Genomic DNA, 18929 nt, shown 5'->3' with positions numbered 1-18929 from the left:
TACTCGAATCCACAGATGCACAGAAACACCAGCAGCATGCATGCATACACAATTACATCTTTACACATGGGTGCACCGGTAGTTACTTTAAATTTAAAAGTAGAAGTTACATGAACTTGGAGAATATGACCTGTGCTGATCTGGGGTGTGACAACATATTAGGGAAGCATTCATCTGCTTCAAGACTTTCTGTTGGCCTCTGTCTTCTTTATGTCTTCATTTCTTTGGTTGTTAGAACTCACAGGTAGCACTAGAATGGGTTAAAGGGGACACAGGCACAGCCTCCAAAAAAAAAATCCCAAATCCAGAAATATAGAGTCATCATTTTCCAGATTAATATGGATGGACTGAAAAAGGTTCAATAAAAATGCTAGGGCAGGAGTTGGCAAAAGTTTTCTATAAAGGGTTCACTAGTAAATATTTTAGGCCTCATGGGCCATATGGTCTCTTTACAATGACTCAGCTCTGCTCTCAGAGCAGGAAAATAGTCATAGACAATAATAAACAAATGAACACAGTTCTGTTTTAACGAAACTTTATTTACAAAGTCAGCAGGCCAGATTTGGCCCATGGGCCTTAGTTTGCAGACCCCTGCACAAGGGTCTAAACCCAGAAGCCATCAAGACTGGCTTCGCAGGTCTTCCAAAGGTTGATAGGGGCTCTACTCTGTCTCCTCAAAAAAGGACAAAAATCAACTGTTTTGGATGTGGCATCAGTTTTGTTCTAATTATTTCGTGCTATGCTTTGGTGTTTTGATGTTCTTCTGAATGAATGATCTTAATTCCTCCTTTTCATGCTGACTTCCTTCTTTCTGTGTGTATATCTCTAAATGCTTCGCATTCTTCTTCACCCTGTCCCCTTGTGCTTACGGGTTGGCGATTTTAGAATGAGTCTCTTTCATGTTCATTCTTGCTAAGGCCTGGCTGCTTTTCAGCCTCCTCATCTGTACTAGAGTCAAGAGGCACTGTGTAGTAGTATAAACAGCACTTGTCTTGATCACTGGGCAGGATGTGCCACCAGCTAGCTGTGTGACTGAACAAATCACCTAACCTCTCGGAGTCTCCTTTTCCTCATCTGTCAAATGAGGGAGTTGGCTAACTGATCTCTAAAGTCCCTTTTAGCTCTAAGCTTGTAATTTTAGGAAGCTGCAGCCTCAACTCCAGGCAACTGTCTGGGGCCATTAATTAGGATGTCACTCACAGACCTTAATGAAACTGCCGGGAGGTCACAGAAATTAGCCACATGATTTCCTGGAGCTGGGGGCCTTCCTAAGGCCTTCATGGCTGAGGGGGTGGGGACACCAGCTCACTTCAGGGAATCTGAGAGCCCATCTGACTAGGAGAAAAGGAAGACAGAGGACTCCAGGACCCCTGTGCTCTAGGAAAATCAATTTCCATTCCTAAACCGAGGTTGCAGTAGATACAAAATGCACACAAATATTGACTTAGTTGGAAATAGGGCCCTAGTGGGAGCCACTGCTATTGGGAGGTGGGATGCTTTCCTTTCTCCACCCGACCCTTCTGTGTGCGGGTCTCCAGGCCATGTAAACGACACTCCTCAAAGCCCACCAGATAAGTATCTGACTAGGTCAGGAAGAAACGGAGACTTTGAGGGGTTAAAAAAAAAGACTTAGCAGATCCTAACACATGCCAAAGGAAAGAGGTCGGCTCTGTAAGCAGGGATGAGAGAGGTCAGGGAGCATCAGGGGGCTTGGACTTTGGCTGAGGCCGGGGCTGGCAGTGGTTGACAGTTTGGGGGAGGTGGGGGGTGGGTGTTGTATGGCCTCATCCCACTCTCTCAGGTTCATCCCCAGCTCATAGCCCCACAGCTTGTGGACCAGGCAGATGGGCAGGGGGCAGGAGCCCTCTTCCTGCCTCCACAACAGCGTCTCAAGGGGGCGGGGAGGGAGTGGAGAAGCCCACATCTTGGCCTCCAGGAAAGCGGCTCTCATTGTCTGACTCTGCTAACGCTGTCTATTTGTAGCCTAAATAATTCACTCACCAATCTCTCAAGGAGCATTAGAAGAAAAACAAAACCCAACACAGACTTCAAGCTCAGGTTCCCACTGCACCTAAGACAGGCCAGGAGGCTGGGAGGCAGTCCTAAGCTGCAGATGAAGATGGCCTGCCTGCAAAGGTTCACTGGCAACCTTCCCCAAACAGCCTGGGGCCTGCTTTTGTCGTCCTTGAGCTAAGAATATTTTTTACATTTTTTAAAAGGTTTTTTAAAACAAACAAACAAAATCACCAAAGAAAAATACACCAAAAGGACTGTATGTGGCCTGTGAAGCCTAAAATATCTACTACCTGGCCCTTTCCAGAAATGTGCCAAGCCCTAATGTACTCCGCAGGCTTGAAGGAGGTGATGCCAACCTTTGACCTGCTCCTTTACCACTCCACCCTGTGACTCCGTATGGGCAGAGATTTGAAGTTGTCAGAATTCTGATATTTAGTCTAGTAAGAAGATGCCATCACTGTTCACCCCATCACCAAAAACAAAACAAAAATAAGAGGATAAACTCTGAAGTCCGGGGGAATGGTCTTGGTTCTGCAGTACGGGAGGGAGGGAGAGAAGCAGTGAGGGGCTGATATCGACAGTAAATTCAGCATCGTCTATGTTGGTCTCTGCTGACACCCCTGCTCCCCGTACTCTGCAATCCTGGTGATCCCAGCTGACCCCAGCAGTCACTGAGGTTGTAATTCTCTTACTGAAGAGATACCCAAGTAGCCCCTGTCTCTGAGTCCCTGAAGCCTGTACCAACTGTCAACTCTCAACCACCCAGCCCAGCAGGGGCTCTCCTCCTGCCCAGCCAGGCCTTTGAAGGGAAAGGACTCTGAGCAGTCCTGGACCCCGCCCAGACCTCCCATGGAGCCAGATCCTCCAAGAGTTACAGCCTCAGGACTGTGGAAGAGATGGGTCAGAGTGAGCAATGGGGCTGCCAGCTCCAAGTGCGCCAGCTGTAAATGGGCTGCGTGAGCTCTGGGCTATCATGGGGCCTGTTCGGAATTTTCTGAGCTGAGGACAAAGCGGAGATCCAGTGGCCCCACATCCTGGTGCGCAGGTATTCTGGATCATTTCAGATAGGAGAACAGTGACCTTATAAAAGTTCCTGCTCTAGGGTCTCCTGAGAAAAATGTTGCTGCTGTGCAGCTGTTCTTTGCAGGTTTCTGTTCTTGAGAGATAAAAAACAACATGGAAGGCCCAGGTTGGAATCCACATCCAGGCTGAATTGAAAGGTCACTAGTCTTAGAGAATCGGAGGCCCCAGCTGTGAGGCCTTGGGCAAGTCATCTCACCTCTCTGGGACTCAGTTTACTCATCTGTCCAAACAAGCAAACAAACAAAAACCTGAGGTGCTTGGATGGTGATGATTTTAAGGTCCTGTCCATCTCAAACCCAATGAACTAGCCAAATCAGGCCATGCCTCTGCAGAAACTTCGCTGGAAGCTGTCTGGCTTCATCTCTGTATTCCTTCCCAAGTCAAGCCAGTCCCATCCAAAGGAGACACAGCCAGTCTGGCATAAGGGGAGAGCGTTTTCCTTCAACGTGTTAGCAGCTTGCTGGGGATTCGGACTGATGTGAGGGAGGCGAGTGGTTGGTGCTAGGTGTGACCCTTGTCTTTGTGCAGCGGGTGGCTGAAGAGCTGCGGGAGTCTCATCCCCAAACCCCCCAAAGTGCCCACAGCCTGTGGCCCAGAAGCCGGTCTGATACCACATACCTTAATCCAAATTGCCTTTCGTCAGCTCTCCAACTTGACTGGACATTCCTTGAGGGCAGGAGTTGTATCCTGACCTTCTTCCCTGCCCCCCAGGAGAGCCCAGCACAGCACTAGGGATGTGGCGAGATCTGTGCATACCCGCTGAGCAGCTTAACTGCAACGCCCCCGGAAGCAGGGACACTGCGTTTGGCACAGGGCGTGTGTCGAGGTGAGTGAACCTCCATTCTTGCTGGGTGATGACCGGATACCATGCTTCAGTCCGTGGCTCAGTCAAGCTGTCCCGTCCAGGCTGTGACCCAAAAGCTATCGTGTCACCTAGAGAGCAAGTGATGGGGGAAGGTTAGAGAAGGGAATGAACACCCCCAGGATAGGCAGGTCATGTAGAGGTCACTGCTGCCATCCCTTCCCCCTAAAGCAGTCTAGCCCAGGAAAGCGTGGCTAGGTGGCCATGCAAACATAAATCAGGCACGCCTCACCACCGTGTGCTTCAGAATCGCTACCCGAACGGCAAGCACAGTGATCTACAGGCTACGAACCCAAACCTATAAAATAGTCACAAATATCACCAGCTCTGTGAGGGGTCTCACTCTCTTCTAGTCTTAAATATACTCAGAATGTAAGTCTCCCTTGCCTGCCTGCAGATAGAAAGCTCTTCTTTATACCCAGCCACATTTTTCAGTGCTGCAGCTCCTTACGTTCTGTGCTCTCTGAAAACTCTGCTCTCTTCAGAGCGCTGAAGGCTGCCTTTCTGTCTCTGTGCTTTGTATCTGTTTGCTTGCTTGCTTGCTACGTGCGGTGCTGGCGAGGGAGGCAGAGGCGGAGTCCGGCTGACCCCGCAGTGCCATCGCCTGTACGAATGGTGATAACAGCGAAAGAACAGATGAGCCCGGACACACGCGGACTTGCTAACGAGTTTGGTAACACTTTAATTAGCCCTTGTCCTGTGGGGCAGGCAGCAAACCGTGAAAACCATCACAGCACAGCAGTTCCGCTAGCGGAAGGCGGGTGCGAGTTAGGAATTATGGGGCTGCTGGGTGGGGTCAGTGGCTACTGTAGAGAGTCCCCTCTGAATTATCTAGAGGATTTCCTCAGTTCTCTACTTTGTTCTTGCGGACCTGACACTTTCCAGAGGCAGGCTCACTGCAGGCAGAGGAGGAAACCGAAGCATACGAAGCCATCGGGAAATGTGCCCGGGAGGGCGCATCAGATTTCAGATCCAGAAGCCCAAACTCCAGTCCCCAGAGGGAAGACAGACCTTGGGGGACCATCCGGAGATGTGCCCACAGGGTTCACAGATCTCACCTTGAAACACGGACATCCCCGTAGGGCTCCTGCACCCCCTTCTCTACCCCAGGGCAAGGGGGAACGGTAGTGGAGGACGAAGTGTTCACCCCTAGATACCTTGGTGGTTTTGACTTTGTGTCCACTGCTGCAGCTCCATCCCGACAGGTCGGGGAGCACCTTGCACTCCTCCCCCGGCAGGCAGGGCTCCATCTGGCACCACCACTTCTGCAGGACGATGGAGGCTGTGGGAGCAGGAGGCAGTGAGGGCAGCGCTCAGCTCACCGTGAGTACAGTGTACAGTCAAGGAAGGAGGGTCTGTGCAGGATGCCCAACCACCCCTGGCTTTGAGTCTCTCCCCAACTCGGGCTGAGGCCTGAGCACTTAACCATATCAACCTCAATGCCACTGACTCCTGCATTTCACCAAAGATGGCTCAGGGTGAAGGCAGGGGACGTCTCTAAGGCACCTCTCAAATTCAGCCACTGCGTCATTAGCAGAGAGGCACAGTCTCAACACACCCCCTTAGTGTGTGTGAGCAGGGGTCCACGGACCGGGAGTGAACAAGCAGGTATGTGTGTGAGCACCAGTGGGCACGTTTATAGTGCTGCCACGTGAGTGTGAGAAAATGAGCATGGGGGGGCGCTGTGGGAAAGGGGGTGGGTGTGAAGGAATGCATGGGTGAGCGATACACACGTCCACGTGAGGCGAGGGGAAAGGCTGGCTTGAGAACGGGAGGCGGACGTGTGTGGGAGGCAGGTGTGTGTCAGAGGCTGGGAAGAAGCAGCAAGGGAAGCAAGCAACGTTTGCAGGCATCTGTGTCTGTGTGAGCGCCAGGCAGAGGGTGCAGACAGGAGGGAGGGCGTGCGCGTAACAGGAGTTTTCCTCCTATAAGAGATGAGCATGGCCACCTTTGCCCCCCTCTCCCCAGAGGTTGCCCCATCACTTGAGACTTGACATGGAAGCCCTGAGATGGGTAAGAAATCGTATTCCCAGCAGATGGTGAGGCCGAGACAGATCTTCTTAGCTCTCTGGCCGTCCCCTCCGGTCCAGCCTCTCACTCACCGTCCACGCAGGAGGGCTTTGCCCGTGTGGTGCCAGCCACCTGGCCAGTAAAGCAAGAGCATTTGACAGTCTGGGATCGCTCCTCGATGCGGTTCCGGTTGCAGCAGCGATGAGAAGCTGTCACCTCGCAGGTGCCCTGCTTCACAGGGACTGCAGAAGCCCGCACAAGATCAGGCGCCCGGCCCAGGGCCATGACCTTGTTCCCATCCCACCCACCCTGGCTGTCCACAAGGCCTTCCTCCCGGCTTAGGGGAGGAGGGAACAGATGAAATCTGCCTACTGCTTCAGTGTCCCCGCCCCTTCTTCTTCCCCAGGGAGGCCACACTCCTCACCCTTTGGCAGAGCCTGGTCCTTAGGCAGAAGAAAGATGGAGTCCCACACCAACCCCCACCTCCCTGGCTTCCTCTGGGTGAGGGCAAGGGCCCAGGGCTTACAATGCGTGGGGAGGATCATCCGCTTACACAGGCTTTAGCCATCGCAGAAGGAAAACCACAGAATTAGGCCAGGAGACTAGACTTAAGCCCCCACCCGAGGGCGCCTCTCCCTGCATAGCCCCTTCTGGCCCAAATGGGAAGGTGTGCGATGGGTCTGCCCTCGCCTTCTCCACTGGAACAGCAGAGGGTGAAGAACAGACGAGGAGCCAGGGCCCCTAGATTCTGTCTCGGAGATCTGCCTGCTGAGGAATGGGGTGGGGTGGTGTCCAACTCTTCAGGTATCTTGGGAAGCTCCCTCCCCAGACCTTGCCACCACCCCCAAACCTGTGGGAGTTGGAGGCTGCAAGGAAGCCGAGGCCAGGATGGTCCACAGCCAGGCCAGGCAAAGTGCCAGCAGCCAGCTGCCAGGGCTCCAGTTCCACGAGGCCCTCTCAGGCATCCTGCGGAGAAAAGGGTGCACCTTGCTTGAGTCCAGGCAGGGCTCCCCTACCCTGTCCCAGCGCCCAATCCCAGCGCCTCTGTGCCATGCACTCTGGGAGGCACAGAGGTGAGTAGGGTGCACCTCTTGTCCCCAGGCAGCTCTCAGCCTGGCACAAACTTCTGTGGAAAGTAGTGAGTATTTTCCTAGCAGGAAAGGGAACGGCAAGAGAGACTGTCCTGTTGGGGAAAACACAGAAAGCTTTTTGGAGATGACATTTAGGAGCGGTCTTGAACGATGAACGAGACATGATCCCACGCAGGGCTGTGACATGGGAGGAACAGAAATGCTGACTCCTGTTTTTGAAGCACTTGACCCCAGGCACGTAGCAAACATGCTCTTGAATCTTTCAGGGCTATCCTACAAAGGAGGATCATCTGTACCTATTTTACAGATGAATAAACTGATACTCAAAAAGCCTGGACGCAGCCTAAGCAACCATCAAACACGGGCCGGCTAAATACATTGGGAGCATTTGTACAAATGCAGTCCCATCCAGGCAGCTGTAAAAAGAAAAAAAAAAAAAAAAAAGAATGAGGATGCTTTACGTGCGAGGCACACAAAGGCTCTCTAACCATAATCCACCATTAAGGGAAAAAAAAAAAAAGCAAAGTGCAGGATGGTGCGTATAAAATGAGTAAAAGAGAGAGATCATATGTGTTGCTCAAATATGTATAAGCTAGCTCTGGAAAATACAAAAACACGGGTTGCCACCAAAAAGGGGAACTAGTTGGCTGGGAGATAAAGGTAGAGGGAGACTTATTTTCCTACCTATCGCTCTTTTATATTTTGGGTTTTGAACCATAAGAATGTACTAGCAAGTCGATTTAAACAAATTTAAATTTAGAAAGGAAGAATGGAAACTGGCTAATAGAAGTCAAATGACCTGCCCAAGGCCAGGCAGCATGTGGGTGGCAGAGCCCAGAGCCCAGGAGCCTGCCTTATTCGCACCTTGCTTCTGCTCTCTTTCCCCTCCTTCTGCCCCGCTCCCCTATCCTCGATGGCTCAGGCCTCCCCAATCTATCCCAGAGGATGGACTAGAAATGGAGGGAGTCCCTGGGAAGCAGAAGGACAGAGCAGCTTCTGCTCTGCTGCATGGCTGGGCCCCTGGGCCATTGCTGGGCTCCCTTGGCTGCCAGCACAGCACCGGGGACACTAGAGGTCAAATCGAATGCCAGCACCTGGCCGCGCTCTTAGATACGGTGCTGGATCTCTGTCCACCCCCTTCTCCCTCTCTTCATCGATCTCCTCACTCACCTTTATGGGGATCTTTCAGCTTCTGGTTGTTCATCCACTGACCTCAGACTCATTCGACCTAGACAAGTAGGAAGGATTCTTGGGTGGTTGCAAGGGACAGACAGAGCTCATGGTCCTGCAGGGGGCGAAGGGGGGCCTGGGTGCAGGCAAGCGGGGATGGGCTGGGCAATGAAGCAGAGCCTGATTCTGAGGCTATTCCCCAAGGTGCCAGGGCATGGGGCAGTTTCTCCTTTGCCCTGGGACTTTGCAGGGGTCCTTGCAGACTCTGGGAACATATAGGGTGGTGAGGCTGAGAAGAGTAGCTGAGAGTTTCTCTGTCCCAGGAGGGAAGCAGGGCTGATGGTAGGAGGTGTCTAAGAACCATCGCTGTCACCTCTCTGGTCTTGGGATGGAGCTTAAGCCAGGGCAGGGTTCCTGAGCAGAATGTGACAGGATGCTGCCCAAAGAGGCACCTGGAAAAGACCCCTGAGGTCCTGAATCCTCTTTGCTTCCACCTCCTACCCCCCTCGCACCTGCTTCCTGGACTCATACGGAGACAGCTCGACTCTGCCACCTCACCCCCATTCCCACTCCAGAGGGCTATAAAGGAGGCCCTCCAGCTCTCCGAGCCTCAGAGGGCCCAGCTCCGACAGCGTCTCCATTTCTTCATAATACCTCTCCTCCCTCAGCTTCCAAAGGGAGGTGGACTGAGGCAGGTAGGATGGTGGGGGCCAGGAAGGACTGGGAACCCTGTGTCCCAGCCTCTGGAGTGAGAACCCAGAGAGGACCATGGGGCAGGGGAAGCGGTGCCGACACCCGGGCAGGGCTGTGCTCTGTGGGCAGAGAGCTGCTCATTTTTCTAGATGTACCTCTTCTCTGAGTGGGTATCACCTCTCCCTGTCCCCATCAGGAACTTTCAGTTTGATCACTACAGAGGCAGTTTTGTCTTCTCCCAGGCAGTTCCCACCCCATTTCTCTCGGAGCTGCCACACCCTCCAACCCAACTCTCCCATCTCTCCTATGAACCCCAAGACCCAAAAGACCTGGGCGGGGGGTGGCGTTTGGGCTGGGTTCTCTGGCATTCTATTCCCTTCCTCAGAGAGCTGGAGAAAGAAGCTTCTGGGATTTCCTCTCCGGCTCCCACACTCTTGCCTCAGTTTCCCAGCATGTTTTCCCCCAACCCCAGTCCAGGCTGCGGGGAGGCTGAGTTCGCAGCTGGCAAACCAACGCGGGGTTGAGGGGTGTGAACCATGAGAACCTGTAACCTTTCCTTACCTTCTCCCACCTGCCATTCCTCGCCTTCCCCGCCCCGCTCCCACTCAGTCCTCCAAATTCTGAGCCCCACCCCTGCGACCTACCTGCCCCCACGGCGGTGCCACGGGTCCCCCCGCTGGCCTGAGGTTCTCCTTGCCCCTGGGCCGGGACCAAGACTCGGAAAGGGGACTTCCGGCGGGAGCGGCCAGCTCGAGTGCTGTCTAGTGCCGAGCCCCGAGCCCCTCACCAAGTTGCTGCGCCCCGGAGGCGGCAGGGCTCTGGCCAAAGTGGCATCGCAGTCGTGCGGGGCCCGGCTCCGGGCATGGGGGAGCTCCGGGTCCGCCAGGCCGGCTCGGCAGAGCTCAGCCGGAGTCCCTCCGAGGCTCCCGCCCGCAGGCCGGGAAGCACGCAGCCGCCGCCGCCTCCTCCGGGACATTGAGGGGCGCGCGGACGGCGCTCGGCCCGGCCGGCTGCAGGCGCAGCGGCCCCTGGCGGTCGAGGCAGAACGAGGAACCAAAGGATCTCTGGCCCCCGCGGTTCCTTAAGGGTGAACATCTCCCGGGTGCAGGCCGGAGTCACTAAGAGAAGTCCCTCAAAACGCTCCAGGGTTGGGGGCTTCCCGGAGGTGGGGCGGGGGGTGGACTGAGTGTGAGGAGTGACTTCCCAGACCATCGGGGGTTTTAAGCTTTACAGATTCCAGAACTGCAGTAATATGGTAGCCACTAACCACGTGTGGTTATTTAAATTTAAATAGAAATTAAATAAAATGTAAAGATTGAGTTTTTCATTCGCACTCACCACATTTCGAGTGCACAATAGCCATTTGTAGCTAGGGACCACTGTGCTGGTGGGAAAAATGAATAATATTCTCATTGCACAAAATTCTCTCTGACAAGCCTCTTCTAGATTGATATGTCAGCCTCTGCTGTGAAAAGGTTAAAATTCAGGCGGGAATAGCAAATGATTTCTACCCTAGGAGAGGTATCCTCAGGGGCGGGAAGGACTAGGTAGGGGTAGAGGTAGAGCAGGCAGGAGGGCTACCATAGGCTGGTCCCTCCGGATGAGGGGTGTGAACCCCAATTTGGAAACTAAACTCTGAGACTCAATTTCTTCATCATCATAACAACTGCAGTATAATTGCAATTTTATAACTCTTTACAGGGCAAGATTTTGGATGTGAAAGCATTAGACAAATGGGAGGAGGCGGTCTGTGAATGAGTCTCTTTACAGGAGGGACAGCCCTCTTAGGTTAAGAGGGCTTTGGGGCTGGGGTAATGGGGAAGAGAGATGCAAGGGAAAGAAGCCCAGTTCTGAGCTCTGAGCCACAGCATGTGGCCGGGGATAAAGGGGCCTGTCTTGAGGATGCCCAACCCTTCTCCCTAGCTGAGGCCTGGTAGAGCCAGTCACTGAGAAGAGGCTCAGTTCCCAGCAGAGGAGAATATTTCACAAGTCTGCTTCTTCCCACTTCACCCCCCCACTTTCTCCTTCTCACTGTGCTGCCTCAGGGAGGAGTAGAGGTGATGGTCTTCTCGCCAAGTTCTGGGGCAGTCTGAGGACGGAGGAAATGTGATGATGCCAAGAGGAGGAAGTGAGAGGTTCAGGGAGAGGAGAGCTTTAGGATTTGGGTATGACCTGAGGGCTGTTCTGGAGCTCAAGAGAGCTGTTGACATCCCTGCTGACCATCTGATGCGTCTCTGGGGCATGACTCTGTGGCCTACTTGCAGCCACACCATGCTGGGTGCTGTGAAGAGCAGGGATTAGGGATCTGGGTGACAGAGAAGTGGTAAGCAAAGTGTCCCAGAAACACTGAATAATAAAAATAGCCAGGATGCTATATTTTTTCTCTTGTCTTTGGCTTGCCGCGGCTGTTTATGCCCATTGATCTGAGCGCTGGCTACAGTTTTTCTCAAACAGAAGGGAACTACCCATAGCAACAGCATGTTCTTTATCTGCCTGTCTGCCTGTGCCACTCTGTATCTTTGGACTGATTTTTTTTTTTCTTATGACTTCTTTTTCCCTGGCTCTCTCTGCCCAGAGTGCAGGCACAATTATAGCAAGTCTAAAAATGCGAATGACCGTTATGAGATTTTTATCTAGAAGCTGCCAGGAAAGCCACTCCTTCTGGGGGCACAGTTTAGCCCAGGAACAGAGAAGGTTATGGTCAGGAAGCACCCTGCCCACAAAGCCCAGAGGTGGAGTCCCAACCATGAACAGAGGTGGAGTCCCAACCATGAACTCAGTGGTCCCTGAGAGCTACTTTCGAGTTGCACTAGGGCCACAAGGGCCCTGGACCCTGGATGGGGTATAAGTGTCTCTAGAGACCTACTAATCAGTTCCATGAGACCACCCTTCCCCTTACAGGCAGGAAACTTAGCCTGGCCTCTGTCTCCCCCTCGTGGCAGCGGTAGAACTTGTTCAGCATCCCCAGACTGCTCTCAGCCTCTGCCTTAAGAGAAGGCGGAGGAGGGTGGGAGAGGAGGAACCCCAACTCTTCTCTCTACCTTTCACCTCCCTCTTAACTCTTCCTCCCTGATCCCGCAAAATCAGCTTGGTTCTTAAAACAGAATCGGATTTGGACGTCCGGAGACTGACATGGGCGTGAACCTCTCGTTTGCTGTGTGACTTCTTGGAGCAAGTCTGTAAAATAACAGGATCGTAGCGTCATCGGTAAAAATAGATAATAATAAAACCTACCTTTAAGGGTTGGTGTGAGGTATAAATGGCCTAATATGTGGAAAGTGCTTTTTAGAGGATCTACTAAGTAGTAAGTCCTCAATAATAGTAGTTACTGTGGTTATCCACACTAACTAGACCTGTGGTCAGGGGAGGTCTAAGTGGGGAAATCTGGTCCTGAGAGACAAAGCGGAGTCGGAGTGGCAACCGCTCTCCCAGATCGAGGTGGTCTTCACGGAGCCGGGAAACTTACCCCCAGCTCCATAATTCAGGATGGCTGGCTCCAGCCTGCGTGGTCACCACCCCAACACCACGCCAGCTTCCTCGCCCTCACTCTCTCACTCCAGTAGACCCAGCCAGAGGTGTTATCACACCAGGTGCTTCATACCCAGCGGTAGCAGAAGCGGCTGGTTTCGCTGAGGTCACCAACCCCATCAACTCGCCGGGCAGGCTGGCCGCAACTGAGAACGAGGGGACACCATCCTCTCGTCACAATAGGGAGGTTCTAGCTGATGACTAACCTAGAGCACGGCTGAAACAGGTCCTCTCCATCCCCTTCCCACAAGAGCAGACCCTTCTCCCCCCAAGGAACGGGGGCGGGGCGAAGCCGGAACCCGGCGGGGAGATGCCGCGAGCCAGTGGGGCGGTTCCGGGGTGGCCCAGAACAGGAGGAAGTTTTGCCGGGGACCCGCCCTGCCCGCCGGGAGCCAATGGTGGGGTAGAGCGGGCGGGAGCGAGCCCCGCCCACCGCGAGCCCTAGGGGCGGGGCCTTCCTTGGGGCGGGGCCACGGCCGAGGGCGGGGCAGGGAGGCAGCATGCTAAACCGGGTGCGCTCAGCCGTGGCGCACCTGGTGAGCTCCGGGGGCGCCCCGCCCCCGCGCTCCAAGTCTCCAGACCTGCCCAACACGACCTCGGCGCTGCCCGCCGCCCCTCCGGAAGCGCCCAGGAGCCCTCCAGCGAGGGCTGGGAGCGGGAGCGCAGTGCCGGTGAAGACAGCAGAGGCTCGAGCGAGCTTCTCCCGACCGACCTTTCTGCAGCTGAGCCCGGGGGGGCTGCGACGCGCCGACGACCACACTGGCCGCGCTGTGCAAAGTCCCCCGGACACCGGCCGTCGCCTGCCCTGGAGCACGGGCTATGCCGAGTGAGCGCCCCTGGGGACACCCTAACCAGGATGGGAGACCCACCCCCACTGCCCTCCTCACCTCAGCATCTTAGGCGCTGGGTGCGTCCCCCTTGCTGTGCTCGGTGCCAGCAGCTGCCTTTTCCCAGAGCCCTTGCTATCCTCTGGGCTGCGGGCCGCACCTCCTCCCAGCCCTTTCCCCGGTCGGCGTAGCCTTCCTCCGGACCTTCCAGCTCGTTGACCACCCTCACCTGCGCCGCCTCAGGACCCTGTTCCCTCCCAGAGTCGGGAGGGTTGAGGGCCCCGCGAAGGATGAGTTAGCCTGTGCCCAGTCGTGGCCCAGCAGTTTACTGGCTAAAGGAGGAAGGGTTTCAAGGAGCGGGGAGTGTCTTTTAATAAAGGAGATGGCGACTAGAAAGACTCGCTCCCAGACTTACCGACCCCAGCGCCCCAGTTCCCTGTCCCTCTTACCATTCCCCTCCCCCTCTACACCCAGAAATAGTCCGCGACACCTGGCGGCCGCGAGCTTCCCCAGGGACAGGGGCGGGGGCCGTGCGGGGAAGCGGAAGGGTCCCCTTTGAACACCCCCGGGCGGGTGGACTCGCGCTGGCCAGGCAAGGAAGTGGATACCCGGAGGAAGCCGCCGGCTTGCTCCCAGGCGATGTGTGTTTTTAATGCCTGTGCTGGGAAAACGGAGCACAGAGAGACATGGGGGCGCTGAGGTCGCCGAGGGTGGTGGCTGGTGGACCTGTGGCCCCATCATCTCTTTAGCTTCCTATTTGGGAAGAGTTGGCGGTTGGTGGCTCCCGCGCAATGCCAGTGGGCTCCCATCCCTACCTTATTTCAATTCCTCTTTCGCGGTCTGGGCTGGAGTACTTCCTCATTGCCAAAGCAGCAGAAACTTTCACTACAAGGTTTTAGGATACCGGTGGGTGTGCGCATGAGGTTGGGGTGCTGTGGGACAAGGCACTAGAAGAGTTGATTGGGTTTCAGGGTGAGATGTAAGGTCTTGGCAAGCGGGGAAGTAAAACCTCGGGCCCCCCAACCATTCCTTCCCTCTGGCAGCACGGTTAGGGATGCCTGCTTTGCCAGGGGTGGGGGACTTGAGGCAGGCAGGTGCTGCTGCCAGCCTTTGTATGAGGTGGTGGGGCCTGACTCCCAGACAGTACTCCCTGTGCTTTGCCTTGCCTCTCTTCTCCCTCTGGCCTGGATCCCAGGTGGCTGTGACCTTTCTCAGCTTGGCCAGCAGGCCAGAGAGAAAGAGAGAGTGTGCGTGTGTGTGTCTAAGGTGGGAGTTATTCCAGGACCTGGTCTGGTGTCCAACCTGATGTGGTCATTCTGGCCCGGCAGGGTCATCAACGCTGGCAAGAGCCGGCACAATGAGGACCAGGCTTGCTGCGAAGTGGTGTATGTGGAAGGTCGGAGGAGTGTTTCAGGGGTACCTAGGGAGCCCAGCCGAGGCCAGGTAAGCCCCCAGCCCTCTTCCTAACCTGCAGAGACAGAGTGACTCATCTCCCCAGGGATTCTAGGCACCTGGTTTTAAATCTGAGACATGTGCAAGACCCACCTCCTCCTAGCTCACACTAGCTTTCTGCTTCTGGCACAGAACCTTTATCTGGCATTGATCAGTTAGATTTGACCACGTCAGTATGAATATTTAGTTTTCCACTTAAAATGCTCATGTATTTATGGATGATTTAATTAATTACCAACGCTTGTTTTTGCACCTTTTATCCTCTGAATTTGGCTTTTTTAATGCTTTACCTTCTGTCACAAAGTAGGCCCTTGGGGAATGAGTGAATAAATCTAATTTGCCTTTATTGCCAGGCTTTGCCCTCCTCTCTGATGTGTGTATGGATGCCCAGAGGCTTACTATTCATCCTGCATAGCGTGCACACACACACACACACACACACACACACAGTCACTCACTCACACTCACACTCACTCACCTCCAACTTTTCCTCCACCAGGGACTCTGCTTCTACTACTGGGGCCTGTTTGATGGGCATGCAGGGGGTGGAGCTGCCGAAATGGCCTCCCGGCTCCTGCATCGCCACATCCGGGAGCAGCTGAAGGACCTAGTGGAGATACTCCAGGACCCCTCCCCACCTCCCGTCTGCCTCCCATCCACTCCGGGGGCCCCAGCTCCCTCGGACTCCTCTCACTTGGTTGGTCCTCAGTCTTGCTGGTCTTCACAGAAGGAAGTGACCCATGAGAGCCTGGTAGTGGGGGCCATTGAGAATGCCTTCCAGCTCATGGTGAGTGGGTGGCCTGGGCCAAGGGCCTGCTAGACAGATACCCTGGTCAGTTCTGTGTGAGGTTCAGGTGGCCTGAGAACCCCCAATACCTTAGAAAGCCTGAGCAGAGCTTGGTTCAGAGGGGCGGGAGAAGGGGGAGTTACACCCGTATCTTCCCTCCTCCCTTCCAGTGTGGCTTGGCTGGACCAGTTTACTTTTGCAGAGGGAGGGGGATGGCTGTAACCCTGGAAACTTTTCTTCATCCACCCCCTTCTACCCTTCCTCATGTGGCAGGATGAGCAGATGGCCCGGGAGCGGCGTGGCCACCAAGTGGAGGGGGGCTGCTGTGCACTGGTTGTGGTCTACCTGCTAGGCAAGATCTATGTGGCCAATGCAGGTGACAGCAGGTATGCAGGGAAGGGGGAGGGCTTTGAAAGTGGCTACAGGGGGTCACACTCTGGGATAGGGGTACAGAAAAGAATGAGATGTCGGATGTTACAAATTAAAGACCGGAGGGGGTCAGGAGGGATTACAGACATAAGAAAGGGCCCGAAATAGCCATGTGTGGAGGAAAGCTGAGGGTCTGGGTTCGGGATCCTGAAGGCCATTATGGAGAAGGCCTGGTCTTTCTGGAATTCTCCACGAGGGGGCCGAGGAGAGCCAAGCTCAAACTTTTTCCTTCTCCGGGCAGAGCCATCATTGTCCGGAATGGTGAAATCATTCCAATGTCTCGGGAATTCACCCCAGAGACTGAGCGCCAGCGTCTTCAGCTGCTCGTAAGTGGGAAAAAACTCCCACTCCTGTTCTTTGTTGAGCCTCGTGCCTGTCTGAACCCTATGTCCCAAGGACTGCCCCACCCCCACTCCACGGACAGCTCCTTACTGGGAGGAGCACTGGGCTGAGGTGGTGGAGGAAGCAGCAGGAAGGAACGTGGGCTGTTCCGGTGCTCCCACCATGGCCCCAGCTGAGGAGGAAGTGGAGTCAGAGGAGTGGAGGGAACAGCAAAGGCCCCTGAGGGGCAATATGGTTGAGAGCTTTAAGCACTGGCTCTGGAGCCGGACTGCCTGGGATGGAATCCTGGTTCAAGTACATTGCTAATTGTGACTTTGGACAGCTCTCCTAACCTGCATCAGTAGTTTCTGCCTTTAGGATTGTCGTGAGCAGTAAATGAGTTAATATACGTTAATATTAGACAGTGCACAACACCTTGTAAACTTCGTTTAAGGGAAGGCTGTAATTAAGATCATTTATACACCAGGGTGTGCTGTAAACCTAATGCCCTCTGGCCACTCCCAACCCCAGGGCTTTCTGAAACCGGAGCTGCTGGGCGGTGAATTCACACACCTCGAGTTCCCCCGCAGAGTTCAGTCCAAGGAACTGGGTCAGAGGATGCTGTATCGGGACCAGAACATGACCGGCTGGTAACACTTCCCTCAGAGCTGGGCCCATTCCCGTGGTGACACAACCAGTCCCTCACCAGCAACAAGGTGGAAGCTGGAGACTGGGCCAGGCTGGGAGTTGGGAGGATATGGCTCCTCTTAGGGTTCTGTGTGAGGGGCGTGGCTCCTAGGGGAGAGGGCCTTTGATGCCTGGGTGATGCCTCCTCTACTCCCCCCTCCCCAGGGCCTACAAAAAGATCGAGCTGGAGGATCTCAGGTTTCCTCTGGTCTGTGGGGAGGGCAAAAAGGTAACTCCACGGTAGAGGTGGGAGAGGGCAGGAGGACCCACCGCAAGTTGTCTAGGGAGGTGGAGGTGCTACCTGAGGGCAGGGGTGGGAGGGGCCGTGCTTTCAGAGAGGCTGAGAGAGGGCTATGGCAGCACCCCTGCCTCATTGCCTTTAGGCTCGAGTGATGGCCACCATCGGGGTGACCCGGGGCTTGGGAGACCACAACCTCAAAGTCTGCAGTTCCACCCTGCCCATCAAGCCCTTCCTCTCCTGCTTCCCCGAGGTGAGCCACATGGGGACCTTCTTAACACTTACCCCTCCACACTTACCCCTCTCCCAACCCAAAAGTCTGAGGTTGTCTTCCGGACCTTTCATGGCAGTTTAACTGAAGAAGGCATATCGGATCCAAAATTATAGCTATTGGCAAATAAACCTGATAGATGAAAATGTGTGTGTTTATCACCTTCCCTCTGGGGGTGTTGGGCTGGCTTTTGCCACAGGTCTCTTCATCCCCAAGCTCCCTCTCCACCCTCTTTCCCCACCAGGTGCAAGTGTATGACCTGACGCAGTACGAGCACTGCCCAGATGACGTGCTAGTCCTGGGGACAGATGGGCTCTGGGATGTCACCAGTGACTGTGAGGTCGCCGCCACTGTGGACAGGGTGCTGTCAGCCTATGAGCCCAATGACTGCAGCAGGTAGGGGTTGAATGGCGGTGATGGATGACAATGGGGAAGGAAGGGGCAAAGGGAAGCAGCGAGGGCCCTGTGTATGTATCTTCCCATGTACATGTTGGTGCCCATGTGCTCCTGGCAGGTACACAGCTCTGGCCCAAGCTCTGGTCCTGGGGGCCCGGGGCACCCCCCGGGACCGTGGTTGGCGTCTCCCCAACAACAAGCTGGGTTCCGGGGATGACATCTCAGTCTTCATCATCCCCCTGGGAGGGCCAGGCAGTTACTCCTGAGAGGCTCAGCCCTGCCCCCCCCCCACCCCCGCCGTCCCAGCCTCTCCACACTTACCCCTCTCCCAACCCAAAGTCTGAGGTTGTCTTCCGGACCTTTCATGGCAGTTTAACTGAAGAAGGCATATCGGATCCAAAATTATAGCTATTGGCAAATAAACCAGATAGATGAAAATGTGTGTGTTTATCTACTTTGACTAGAAACTGAAAGGCAAGAAAAAGCTCTTTGGGGTGCTGGAAGGTACACCAGGGCAGTCTTAAGGTTGTGGTGTTCCGGGGTTCGTTCGTCTGCCCTCCGCTTGTCCCCCCGCCACACTCTCATCCGTTCTGTGGCTCCAGTCATCCGCTGGTGTCGTCTAAGTCAGCGTTTCCAGCCAGACCTCTCCGGAGCTTTAGACCCTCACATCCCAGTCCTCTCTTGAACATCTAGGCATCCCACAGGCACTTCAGTGGAACATACCTCAGACTGAACTCATCGTTTCCTGGGCAAACATGTGCCTCTGGTTCGTCATCTCAGTGGGCGCCAGCTCAGCTGCTCAAGGTGGAGTTGGTCACCTTTGGCTTCTACATCTTCCTCATCAAGCTAATCAGCCACTAAGTATTGTCGATTATATAAAACCGTTCTTTATATTTGTCCACTTATCTCCACCCCTACCGTCAATACCTTAGTACCTTAATTCTTTACTGCATTAGCCTCCTAACTCATCTCCTAACTCTGTCTCCAGGCCATGCCCCTGTTTCTCCCAATATACTGTGGGCATGACAGAGTGACCTTTCTGCAGTGCGAATCTGAGTTGGTTATTCC

The 18929-nt window shown here is 54.5% G+C and overlaps 2 protein-coding genes across 4 annotated transcripts; one reads left to right on the top strand and one right to left on the bottom strand.

Annotated features, from left to right (window-relative positions):
* Nucleotides 1-518: 518 nt before the first annotated feature.
* Nucleotides 519-11434, bottom strand: TAFA3 (TAFA chemokine like family member 3). 3 transcript variants are annotated; one of them, XM_039841215.1, is made up of 6 exons: nt 9570-11434; nt 8233-8290; nt 6822-6937; nt 6064-6213; nt 5119-5243; nt 4370-4565 (listed from the first exon to the last, which is right to left on the bottom strand). In XM_039841215.1, exons 3-6 carry the CDS (start codon nt 6934-6936, stop codon nt 4443-4445), a joined length of 513 nt encoding a protein of 170 aa, XP_039697149.1. In that variant the 5' UTR covers nt 6937; nt 8233-8290; nt 9570-11434; the 3' UTR covers nt 4370-4442. The 3 variants fall into 3 exon arrangements, with proteins under 3 accessions (XP_039697150.1, XP_039697148.1, XP_039697149.1); XM_039841216.1 differs by lacking the exons at nt 4370-4565; nt 6822-6937; nt 8233-8290; nt 9570-11434 and adding exons at nt 519-4032; nt 6396-6815; XM_039841214.1 differs by lacking the exons at nt 6822-6937; nt 8233-8290; nt 9570-11434 and adding an exon at nt 6396-6815 and having other exon boundaries at nt 4089-4565.
* A 1493-nt stretch (nt 11435-12927) lies between these two features.
* PPM1J (protein phosphatase, Mg2+/Mn2+ dependent 1J) lies at nt 12928-18299 on the top strand. The gene is made up of 10 exons (XM_039841213.1): nt 12928-13279; nt 14609-14723; nt 15232-15519; nt 15793-15905; nt 16190-16274; nt 16801-16919; nt 17122-17185; nt 17340-17447; nt 17710-17861; nt 17980-18299. Exons 1-10 carry the CDS (start codon nt 12954-12956, stop codon nt 18125-18127), a joined length of 1518 nt encoding a protein of 505 aa, XP_039697147.1. The 5' UTR covers nt 12928-12953; the 3' UTR covers nt 18128-18299.
* The last annotated feature ends 630 nt before the right edge of the window (nt 18300-18929 follow it).

The sequence above is a fragment of the Pteropus medius genome, unplaced genomic scaffold, assembly GCF_902729225.1.
Source record: "Pteropus medius unplaced genomic scaffold, Ma_sr-lr_union100, whole genome shotgun sequence".
NCBI lineage: Eukaryota > Metazoa > Chordata > Mammalia > Chiroptera > Pteropodidae > Pteropus > Pteropus medius.
Note: the sequence above shows the minus strand (reverse complement) of the source record. Positions and strands in the feature narration are given on the sequence as shown.